A 12369-nucleotide genomic window follows, 5' to 3' on the forward strand; every position below is an offset into this window, starting at 1 on the left:
AGGAATCCAAGATTCCAAACTGCAGCCTAAATTTGTAAGGCCAGTTCTTTCACACCAACATTCCCAGTGGTTTTCAAGGAATATTAAAGCTAGAAGGGTATTTAGAGGGGAGTGACTGAAATTCTTTCAAATTCCAAAAGAGAAAACTGAGGCCCAAAGACTCACTTGCTTAAGCTAGTCAGATCCACCCCGGATGTCATGGTCCCGAGTCCCCTCCTATACTTTCAACTACATGGTGCTGCCACTCAGCCAGGATTTTCCAGGATGTGCCAAGGGCAGGGCCAGCAGCTCAAGGCCTGAAGAGTTCTCTGCTGTGCCCACTATGCCACAGCAAGTTTTTGGCTCTGCCTGAGCCCATGACATTTAACCACAGACATTTCCTGGAACCCCTGGAAGAAAGATATCCACCTGACTCCTTCATGACTTAAATAGCCAAATAATGCCAAATTGAATTTCTGATGACAAGGTAAGTTGTAGTTTAGGATTACAAGGCAAGAAAACATTTCAAAAATTATAGTTGATTAATGGAATTAAGGGAAGGTTTAAATTTGGAAGTTTGAGGAGTAATTTGTTAGTCTTCAACTTTTCCTTCAACTTGACTTGGGATTTCAAGATTATAAAGAAAAGGTTTAATAATGTCAGTGTCTGTTTAATTTACTTCAAACCAAAGCCTTTTTTTTTTTTTTTTTTTGGTGCTGCCACTGAAGTTTTATTTCTTTTCTTAGTATGTACCTGATGTATGTACTTTATCTGGCTTCCCTGTGAAAACATGCCTTTTTCATTATTATTTTTCTTAAGATTTGATGATGATAAACATTTTTTGAGTTCATATATCAGCTATATTACAAAGAGCCTCATTTGTGTAATTTTATTTGTCATGGGGATATTCTTGTGAAGCAGGGAGAGGTTGGGATTTGTATCTTTCTGCCAAGTACAAGGAAAGCAAAGCAGGAAGTAGGTAGGCAGCAAATCAAGGGCTCAAGGTTAGACCCTAGATAATTTCTGTCTCCTAAAAGTGTTTTTCTCAGCTGTGGGTCAGGCATCTTATCAAGTGATACAGTGGAAAGCAAGTGAAAATTGTTGCTAGAGGGATTGAGTAGGTTAGAAGTTAGAGATTCAAACAATGAAGCAAATGAACAAAAAATTCACCGGATACTAGGGAACCATAGGGGAAAACTAGCTTGATGTCTGGAGATTACAGGAGACTTACAAATAAAGCTCAAAGGTCAAAGGACAAGGTTATAGAATGGAAATAAAACCAGGAAATGAAATGCAAGAATTGTGATTCTCTACCTCTCATAGCTCTGATTAAAGAACTCTGCTTTCATGCTGCAGACCCAGAATGGAGAGAGAGTGAAACTTCGTCTCTATGACTAAACCCATTTAAAATAGTTGTGTGGTTTCTACTATGGGGAGAAGAGCTAACATGGAGCAATAGACTTAGAAAATCTAGAAATTTGGAATTGCCTGCCAAAAATAAAGCAGCTGAAGACAGGAGCCTGGGATTAGCTTGGGGTGGAAGGATAAAGGAAGGAGAGAGAGTAGCTGTGTCCAGTTTGTGTTATCTGGGGGTCAGCCATGGCACTATGGGCTCAGGTCTGATGGGGAGTATGAGGGAGGATGGGGACTTTTTTTTTTTATTTCATTTATTTATTTATTTATTTATTTATTTATTTATTTATTTTTTTTTTTTTTGAGACAGAGTCTCGCTCTGTTGCCCAGGCTAGAGTGAGTGCCGTGGCGTCAGCCTAGCTCACAGCAACCTCAAACTCCTAGCTCAAGCGATCCTTCTGCCTCAGCCTCCCAAGTAGCTGGGACTACAGGCATTCGCCACCATGCCCGGCTAATTTTTTTGTATATATATTAGTTGGCCAATTAGTTTCTTTCTATTTATAGTAGAGACGGGGTCTCGCTCAGGCTGGTTTCGAACTCCTGACCTCGAGCAATCTGCCCGCCTCAGCCTCCCAGAGAGCTAGGATTACAGGCGTGAGCCACCGCGCCTGGCCATTGAGGATGGGGACTTTATTGAACTTTCCTAAAGTAGAGTTGCACCAGCAATGTCCCCCCTGCTCCACCTCTCCCTGCCCTTGGCCAAATATTAATTGTGCTCTTTGGAATCTTTCTGAAACTGGAAGAATCAGAATTCTTCCCAGGCTCCTGGAGTCCAGAGGCTGAGCTCACTGCAGCACATGCCTTTCTCTTACACGAGGAAGCTGGATTCTGCGGTTTCCCAGATTGTGTGAGGTTGATGTATTCCAAGGGTCTTGAACGATTCTGAGGAATACAACATGGGCGTCTTATTGTTACTATCAGCTGCAGGAGCACCACCGAAACTACAGTGCCATGGGGTTGAGAATGGCTTCCCAGCAACAGCCATTCCCAGCTCTGCAATTAAAGACCCAAATCTTGGTAAATATGATTGGTTTAGCATCTTATATACAGTCATTCATTTCCTGACATAAGAAGTGATCTGATGAACCTCATAGACAGAATGTTAAGCAAAATAAGCCAAACACAGCAGAGTACATGCTGTATGATTCCACTTATCTGGCATTTAAGAATAGGCAAAGCAAATCTGTGGTGATAGAAATCAGAACAATGGTGTCTCTGGGGTGTGTATTGACTGGGAGGTGGGCAAGAAGATCTTGTCGGTGATTACAGGGGTGTATACATTTGTCAAAATCATGGAGCTGTACACTTAAGACTAATAATGCATCTTAGTGCATGTAAGTTAACTCTCAATGAAAAAAGAAAAAAAAAATTAAAAGCAGTGATCTCTTCATGGAAAGCCAGTTCATCTCCCAAGAACAGTATCGTGTATTGTGTTCAGGTCACTGGCTTTGGAGCTAGTAGATCTGGGATGAAATCCCAGCTTTGGCACACACAGGCAGTATGACTTGAGCATCCATTTTCTCATCTGTAAAATGGGGATCATAACAATAGTGCCTGTTGCTCAGGGCTGTTTGTCATGAGGCATACTTGAGATACTGTATGCAAACCACCGAGGATCACTTAATGGTGTTTTATCCACCTTAGTTAGATTTTTTTGCTGCAGTGATCAGACCCATAGTAGTTCTCAATCTAGGTTGAAAAAAACACCCATACTAAACAGAGCTTCTGATTGTTTTGGCCTGGGGTGTGGTGTAAGAATCAGTAGTTTTAAAAAGCTATCGAGATTATTCTAATGTGTAGCCAGAGCTGACAACCACTGGGTTAGATTCATTTACATTCCTCCTCTTCCATGAAGATGTTCCTGGCAATTCCAGTTCCTGGCGTTTTCTCAACTTTTTTTTAAAAAAAATTGAGGTATGGCCGGGCGCGATGGCTCACGCCTGTAATCCTAGCTCTCTGGGAGGCTGAGGCGGGCGGATTGCTCAAGGTCAGGAGTTCAAAACCAGCCTGAGCAAGAGCGAGACCCTGTCTCTACTATAAATAGAAAGAAATTAATTGGCCAACTGATATATATATATAAAAATTAGCCGGGCATGGTGGTGCATGCCTGTAGTCCCAGCTACTCGGGAGGCTGAGGCAGAAGGATCGTTCGAGCCCAGGAGTTTGAGGTTGCTGTGAGCTAGGCTGACGCCATGGCACTCACTCTAGCCTGGACAACAAAGCGAGACTCTGTCTCAAAAAAAAAAAATTGAGGTATAACTGACATACAGCAAAATGCACAGCTCTATATGTGCAGCTCCATGAATGTTTACATATGTGTACACCCATGTAACACTACCTAGATCAAGACACAAAACATTGCCAGCACTCCAGAAGACTTCTTCTTTCTTCCTCTGTGTATTCCCCCAAGAGTAACTGACATGCTGACTTTTCTCCTCATAGATGACTTTTGCTTGGTATTGAACTACCCCTGACTTTTTCTCACTGTCCTTGTCTGTACAGCTCACTTGATAAATGCAAGATCTGCTCTTGTGGCAGCAGCTCTTATCTGCCTGGCTTGTGTTTATACCTCCCTCATTCACTTTTGTCTTTTTTTTTATTCTTTTGATTTTATAATATTCTTCTTTTTTCTTTTTTCCATTTTGCATCAAGTTTTTCATTAATCATTCATTGTTATCTAATCTTCCTTGTTTGTGAGTGTCTTTCTAGCTGGATTTTAAGCTCCTTGAGGGCAGATATTGCCCACAGGTCTAGCACATTCCTATTCCATAACAAAGTCCCAGTACATATTTATGGAATGAATGCTAGTGTCCAATGAATGCGGGGGAGGAGAAGCAGTAAGCAGTCAGACCAAGACAAAGACTTCTCTCTTCATTATCTATACACATGCAGTTTGTTTTTAGTGATGACACTTCATAGAATATCAGGATTGTGCATTGTTTTTTTTTTGCTTGTGGGAGATCATGCATGCATCTGACTTTCAGGTTCCATTGTGGATAGAGGGGCATGAGTGGATTCAAAGAATAAAGTATAGGAGGAGAAGACGTTAGATGGTCTAGTCAAAGATAAATGGCTTGCTCTGGCCCATACTGTTGAAAAAACACTGGACCAGGAATTAGAACCCCAAGTTCTAGTCCTCACTCTGCCACTAACCTGTGTGATCTTAAGCAAGTTGCATCACTTTTCTGAGCCTCAGGTTGTCTGTGGTAGCACAGAGGTAATAACTTGTAACACCTCACATTCCACAGAAGGTCAGTTGGGCTCATAGCTGGAAGGCACTGTGGCCAAAAGAATTTGGGCATTGTCTTCACAGGCAGAGGGGTGGCTCATATCTGTAAGTCAGGTAGATCATCTTTCTGCTTTCAAAATCAAACCTGGCTGGAATGAAAAGGCGGGAAGGCTGAGTTCATAGAATCATAGATGATTAGATCCAGCAGGTGCCTTAGAGAGCATTCTAGTCCAACCTCCTCATTTTGTGTCTGAGTACACTGAAACACAGAGAGATGATTTTTCTCCAAGTTCTCACTGAACTGAGCCTGGATTCCAGGTTCTCTTTTCACTGTGTGCTGGAAGGCTCCACTTAAAATAAAAGTTCATTTGCTCTTGTTACTGTTTAGAGGCAAGAAGGCTCTGGCCTGTGTGCCAGCAAAAACATGATCAGGATATTTGTCTGAAGCTTTTTTAGTTTCTAAAATTTGATGTGCCATTTCAGCTCAATTATTGCTTGCCTTTTACTTGTGGACAACTATCTCTTAGTGATTATTTAGTGCCTTCTATGTGTTTGCCACTCTGCTAGGTGCTCTGTGTGTGTGTGGAGGTTAGAAAAGATTAAGACCCATCCCCTGTTCTCAAAGAGCCTAGTGTGGGAGACAGGAATCACAAAGAGAGAACAATGGAAGGCAGTATGTGATTCAGAATAAAACGAGTAGCGCAGGCAATAAATTCTGTAGAAGTTCGGAGGAGGGATAGAGCTCCAGGAGTTGGGAGGAGGGAATTAGGGAGAGTGTGATTTTACGTGGGCTTTGAAGGATAGGTAGGATTGTTTATGCAGATGTGGGGGAGGGCACTGAATTTGAGTGTGTGTTTGTGTGTGCACGCTTCTATTTGTGCACACACAAGCAAATGGAGGGATGTGTAACGCATTTAGAGAGCATTGTGAACTAAAATAAAATCTTAAGGCTCACTCCCCCACTGGGTGACTGAATGGACCTCCTCTTGGCCAAGGGAAATATCCTAAAACTAAACTGCCTTCCAGGAAGAGGGAGGTTAGACATGCCTCATCATGTCCCCCTCTCTTCTTGGAGACATCCTTTGTAACCCATTAACAGGCCTAAGGGTATGCAAGACAAACCTGCAGGTCCTCAATTTACACAACAAATGTATATACAGTGGCTTGTCTCTGATTAACAGCTCCTTATGTTAAAACATTCTAAGCCTCTAGACAAAGCTTCATGTCTTTTTTTTTTTTTTTTTGAGACAGAGTCTCACTCTGTTGCCAGGTCTAGTGGCTTCAGCCTAGCACACAGCAACCTCAAACTCCTGGGCTCAATCAGTCCTCCTGCCATTAACAGCATTTTCTATACATCAGATATGACATAATGTTCTGTAAGATTCAACTGATTTAAATGTGCATAACTCTATGAATTAGATAATAGTATCTTTCAATTAAAATTGATGAGGAAACTGAGGCGCAGAGAGGTTGAGTAAATTGCCCAACGTGACACAGCAAGTAAATGTCATAAATGGGACTAGAATCCAAATCCTGAAAACACTTTGCTATTCTGCTTATGAAAAAGAGGAATTTGTGGCTCAGGTGAGAAACTGGCCTGTCTACAGTTGTTTTGCAAACACAGGACAGGCTAGTCTAAATTCCCAACTGAAGTTCAGCATGGGAATTGGAGGGATTAATGAAGTCATTTACTGAGTGCTATACTCTCATTTTTACTTCCCTTAAGATAATAACTTGAGGTCTCCTGGATGCCAAATGCCATTGCCAGGGGATCCACAGCTTTGTTCTTTAATGTTCCTTAGTTATGTTGCTGAATATTTAACAAAACACCTAAGGAGAATGAGCTAGTGAGCCTCTGAATCAAGTATTGTTTGTTGTTGTTCTTTATTAATTATGACTTTCAAGAGCATCAGGCCTATGGTAGATGCTGTACAAAGCTTGGAGTTAGACAAGGCTACCTGGCTGTATTTGTTAGGAAAACCAGGAATGGAAAGGATGGAAAGGCAATGGCCTGATAATACAGTAGATTGTCTTTTATGTTTTGAGCCTGGCTTGCAGCCAACATCCGAAAGTGTTTCCTAGGCAAGGTGCCTAACTGTGTTTTTCTGGATATTCTTCTAACTCATCCCGAGTCTTCAATAAATATTAAATCAACATGAGGTAGATTCTGAGAGGGTCCTTCTTCTGTTTGCTTGTCTCAAGAAAAGCAAACACAGTGGATGGGTAAAAAGCAGCAGGTACGAAGAGGGGGCCCTCTTTCAATCAGGCCCTTTAGCCTGTATCCAGGTTTGGTGCTTAGACCTGGCCCTCCACACTCACATTGTCCTGGCAGGCCTTTCCACGTGGAGGTTGGGAAGCAGCTGCTCTCCTGCAGGGAGGGGGGAGGGAAAGAGGTCCGGGAAGCCTCTTCGCCTCCCGCCAGCCTAGCACTGAGGCGAGTCAGGAGAAGGGGGAGGAGGGGAGGGAGAGGGAGTGGCAGGGGTGGGCCATGTGGTCCGAGGTAGAGAGAAAAACACCGGACTGGAGCAGGAGGGGGAAGAGCAGGGAAAAGAAGCCTCGCTTCTAGGCACAGCAGTGGGGAGTAGGGCTGTGGCTAGAAAGGTGGAGAAGATGCCTTTCTGGTCTCGTAGGAGTCTAGCGTTGTCTGGCAGAGAGGAGGAAACCCAAAGAGGAGGCGGCCAAACTCAGCACACCCAAGTTGCCCATCACCAGACAGGCATATTCATTCCACCAGAAGTTAGTGAGGGCCGGCTAAGTGCCTACTATGTGCCCGGTCTACCAAGAAGTGCCCTGAAGAACCGAGTGACAGGAAGAGGAGCCAGTCAACAGGGCGAATTCTCTGCAGGGTAGTGAAGGAGGGTGGCAGTGCACGCGTGCAGGCTCCCAGAGTGCAGAAGACAAGGCGGGGGGGGGGGGGAAGGAGGCGGAGATTGAGCCAGAGGAGGGAGGACGAGGGAGAGCTGGAACCCGGGAGGGTGGGAGGTGTGAATGGTGGCCCCGGTGGGGGGAGTGCGGGGCGCAGAAAAGGGAAGGAGGCCAGGAGGGGTAGCGGTGGCCCGAGAGCGCGTGGGGGGGCCACCAGAAGCCGAACTGCTAGGGAGGAGGGAGGCGGCGGCGGCGGCGAGGGGGAGGAGAGAGGGAGGGGAAGAAGGAGGAAGCGAGCGCGGCTGCAGCAGGGGGAGGAAGACCGGGAGGAGGAGCCGTGCGCGGCGGCGGCTGCCGCCAGGGGAGCCGAGCGCCCGGGCGCGGGGAGCGCGGGAGCGGAGCGGTCGCCCGAGCCGGGGCTGCGGGCCGAGCAGCCGGTGAGTGGAGCCCTGAGGGGCGCGATGGCCCGTCCCTGGGGCCGGGCGCGGGGCGCGGGAAGATGCGGCGCCGGGGCGGAGGGAGGGGGCCAGCTGTAGCCCAGCCCCCGGCTGGCCCGGCCTCCCGCCCTCTCTCCGGCTTCCTCCCGCCGCTGCCTGCGCGAGGGGGGCAGGTCCCGGGCGGGCCGCGGGCTGGGGGTGGTGCTGCCCGGAGGGCGGGCGTGTGGGGCCAGAGGGTGGAGCTGGGGGCTCGGGGGTGTACCCGGGGGCGGGAGGCTGGACCGGGACGGCTCTAAATTGGCTGGAGGGGCCGTCGGCGGCGAAGTTGCTAGCTGGGGGCAGAGAAGGCCACGCGGTTGCAGGAGTAAGAGATCCCCCTGTGGCGAGTGCGTGAGACGAGGAGTCCGGCGTCCCTGCCATCCCCGTCGCCCTCCCTGCCTGCCCGGCCCCGCTAGCTCCTCTCCTAGCCTCCGCGTGTCCCCTCGCTCTCACCCCCATTGCCCCCCGGTTCGCTGCCGGCACTGCCGGGTCCCCTCGGCCCCCGCCCTGACCCTCTCGGCCTCTGGCTTCCCCTGACCCCTGCTTGCTTCGCCACTGCCCCCGTTCCCGTTTTCTTCCCTCGCTAGTCACCCCCTCCCGCTTCCTAATTCCCGATGCAATTGCCTCTTTGAGACCTTTTTTTTTTTCCTCTCCTTCCTTTTAGATTGGCCAACGGCTCCTTTCAACCCTGCCTCGTTGGTGGCCACTGGAGAAGCGCGGGGGGCTCCCCAGACAGCCGTGGGGACAAGTTAGAACCAGCACTTTACCCCAGGCCTCGCGTGTAGCTTCCCCTCCCCTACTCTAGGTGCCCCGGTGTCTGGAGGGGGGTGTGGGGGTGTGCCCTCCTTACATGGTCCACCACCCGGGCAACCTTCTGGGCTCGTGTTCCATCTTGCTCTTGCTTCCAGCACTGTGGTCAAGGGGAACCACTTTGCATCATGTCCCGGTATAGCTACCAAAGTCTTCTGGACTGGCTCTATGGGGGTGTGGACCCCAGTTTTGCAGGCAATGGGGGCCCCGACTGTGCTGCCTTCCTCTCTTGGCAGCAGCGGCTGCTGGAAAGTGTGGTGGTCCTGACCCTGGCCCTGTTGGAGATCCTGGTGGCCCTGCGGTACATCCTGAGGCAGACGAAGGAGGACGGTAGGGGTGGCCGTGGCAGCCAGCCAGAGCAGGTGACCCAGCGGCCAGAGGAAGGCAAGGAGAGCCTGAGCAAGAATCTGCTCTTAGTAGCCCTGTGCCTGACCTTCGGGGTTGAGGTGGGCTTTAAGTTCGCCACCAAGACCGTCATCTACCTGCTCAACCCTTGTCACCTGGTCACCATGATGCATGTGAGTCTGTTGACATTTTCCTGGGCAGCCTAAGCGATAAGAGTCATTTGTGTGCTCAGGACACTCAATAGTGTACAGCACCTCATCCTTGCGGGAAGTGGGACCCTTAAAAATGATTTTCCAATGAGTGGCTGCCTTTGTGCCAGTTTCAGATTTGGCTGTCTTTCACCTGGGCACAATATGTCAGCCCCACAGTGGAGGTGAGGAGCTGTGTACCTGAACCCTAGGAACGACTGGCACTCATGCCTGCTGCCCTTCCCCTCCCAGCCCTTCCTTTCCCTGCCCTGGCCTTTCATAAGCAGGAAGTCCAGCCCCAGCCAGTTGCCCTTTCCAAATCACATCTGTAGACCGTGGCCCAGTCCCCTTGCTTTCTGTGGTAGTTAATTTCCCAGGGGCCTGGTGACACTCTTTCCTGGAGGTGGTCACATAAGCCTCCTCGCCTACACTGTGGTACTTTGGGGAAATACTTTTACAGGTTTCTCTTAATGACTCTTTCATTTGGGAGTTTATGCTCTTCGAGTGAGGTCTGCCTTTGAGTTCTGAGGCATTGGAGCAGCACCAAACTCCTACTAAGTGCACTCTGAAACAGGCCCCAGGCGGACTCGTGAACTTTGGGCTGGTCATCTCAATCTGTGGTGAGAGGGTATTTATTTTTTGCAGACCTCTCCATCTTATCACTCCCATTTTGTCTCCTGTGCTTATGGTCCAGGGATACCCAAGGGAGCTGATTTCTTTACCTCCCCACCTTGCACCCATTAGTGGTGCTAAGGAAAACAAATGGGATTGAAAAGGAAAGTTGCCAGGTACATAAAAATAATCTGGGTGAGGACCAAGAGTGAGACTGTCTTTCTCTACTCAGCCTGTGTGGAAAGATGTTCTAAAGCTATAAAATCATGGAGGAGGAAGAAGAGGAGAGGGGGAAAGCAATCAGTCTTTTTTAGATTTCAGGCTGTGGAAAACCTGGTATGTTTTTATTCAGGGTCAGTTTTGAAACCTGTCATTAGCATCTTTATTGCTTTTATGTTGGTGGAAGGTTATTGTCAAGAGACTTGTGACAAGCCTGTTTAGGGCAGTAGGTTGAGATTATTATCTCTGTTTTATAGGCCTGGTGGGGTTTAGGGATGGGAGGTCACTTGCCTGTAGCCAAAAGATGAATTAGCATCTGGGTTGGAAAGCAAGCCCATCCTCCCTGGCCTTACAAGCTGTCAATCCCTCAGGAGTGGCAGCGGGTGGTGGTGCAGTCCCTTGGGAAGGCCAAGGCAGATGAGCACAGTGCTGTCTACTCAAGGCTTGGATGCTTGCTAGTTCCTAGGAACTCATTTGATTGCAGGCTCCTGGCCTCAGTTTCCCAATCTGCAAAATGTGGCGAATGACCTCTGGCCCCTTCCCTTCTTACAGATATGGCAAGGAGGTGTGGATAGTTTTGGAATAAAGAGGCTGTTCTAAATTGGGTGGCTGTAAGCATCAGGCAAGGCTGGAGTGGGTAGCGTTTTTTAAGAGAGGTCTTCTTGGGAACTGATGCCATTCACAGAAGTCCAGGGCTGTCCCAGCTAGACCTTCTGTGTAAATTTGAGCCAGTCTTCTTTCTTTCTTTTTTATGAATGGGCTTTTTGTTAATGAGAGGAAACAACGCATCCCAGCCACTGCTGTGTAAGGCTCTTGGGATAGGAGTGCTTTTTTAGGACGGCAGGTGGTGAGGGTCAGAGGGTGCCTCTTCTACAAAGGGGTCTTGAGGCCTCTTGCAACCACATATCTAGAAGGTCAACAAAAGACTAAATTCAGCCTAACTGGGGCTGCTGTTGGTGTGATGACGTCAAACCTGGCAGAACCATGGTTTTTAGAGGAAAGATTTTTAGAGGCTTTTAGAAGATGCAGGGGACCTAGTTCTGGCATTCATTACTTGTGTGACTTTGGGAAAAGTACTCTTTCCTGGGTCTCAGTTTGCCCGTCTGTAAATGAGGCGAGTTGCATTGCACTCCTTGCTCTTGACAGTCTATGTTCTGTGATCCTTGTCTCTCTGTAAGTAGTAGATGGGGATGCAACAGGGAGCCATTCTGAAATGCTTGTGACCCCCTGTGCGGAAAAAGGAAGCTATTAATAGTTTTTTTCTATGTAGAGGTCAGGTGGCCAGTCCCCATTCATCTTTTGCTCCCTGTATCTCCCCAGTAAAGCTTAGTCAAATAAACTTGACCAGGCCACTCTTGGAGACACATGCAGAGGATGATGGCACTGGGATATTTGGGGGACTATTGACTGATTACTATCACCTGGGCTTTTTCTACAGTCTTATGCTTAGCTTAAGCCCTGAAGCTGTAGGGTGGAGGTAAAGAACAGTGCCATGCTGAGGAATTCTTGAGCCTTACCTGAATTATAGTCCTTTGCCTTTTACCCCTAAGTTACTGCTTTGTATCATTTAAATAGTAACCCCTGGCCTGCCGGGAGAACTAGCCTTTGATGAATCCAACTTTCTATACCCTCCATATGGCTCTTCCTGGGAAGCAGGAATGTATGGATCTTTAAAAGTTGATGTATTGAGTCCTAAAAAAAAAATTAACAGCAGATGGTTGGAAATAATTTTCTGACTTGGTTGCAGCACTGACTAATGATATATTATGTATTAGTGATATATTATGTATAACCATAATACCTTACATTTATCTAGCACTGAGTGTTTATAAGGTACTTTCATATGCATTATCATACTTAGGGTTGTGATAGATTAGCTTAGGCCTGGAGAACAATGTTAAAATGTTTCCTGTAACTGTGTATATTCCAAAGGGGAGATACTGTGTACAAAGAAATGCTTTGGCAAGTGAAGTAGCTGAATTAGGCTATATTGTAGCCATAAATTCTGTGGAATTTAGAAGTCCTAATAAAGAAGGGAGATGTTAGTTGAAGCGAAAGGGATAGCTTAGCAGCGACATTTCTGATGTATGTCTCACAACAGGATGACTCAATTTTGTCTTCATAGAAAGGCCTTCTTCCTCAGAGAGTCAGTATAAGTTTGTCTATAACAAGGGTGTTATTGCTTGAGGCCGGAAGTAGAAGTTAATCTCCCCATCTTCCATTTTTCAGTCTG

The 12369-nt window shown here is 47.3% G+C and overlaps 1 protein-coding gene across 10 annotated transcripts in view; it reads left to right on the forward strand.

The window, feature by feature from the left end:
- Nucleotides 1–7783: 7783 nt before the first annotated feature.
- Nucleotides 7784–12369, forward strand: part of TMEM164 (transmembrane protein 164) — a 159736-nt gene continuing 155150 nt past the window's right edge. For 2 of the 10 annotated variants that reach the window (XM_012750114.3, XM_075999353.1), the window contains exons 1-2: nt 8187–8309; nt 8627–9290. In XM_012750114.3, coding sequence (XP_012605568.1) covers nt 8901–9290 — 390 coding nt within the window. In that variant the 5' untranslated portion in view covers nt 8187–8309; nt 8627–8900. Of the gene's footprint in view, nt 7924–8186; nt 8310–8626; nt 9291–12369 lie in introns of those variants that run through there. The other 8 variants (XM_075999357.1, XM_075999358.1, XM_012750166.2 and 5 more) reach the window with 8 other exon arrangements.

Source organism: Microcebus murinus, chromosome X, assembly GCF_040939455.1.
Source record: "Microcebus murinus isolate Inina chromosome X, M.murinus_Inina_mat1.0, whole genome shotgun sequence".
In the NCBI taxonomy this organism is placed as follows: domain Eukaryota; kingdom Metazoa; phylum Chordata; class Mammalia; order Primates; family Cheirogaleidae; genus Microcebus; species Microcebus murinus.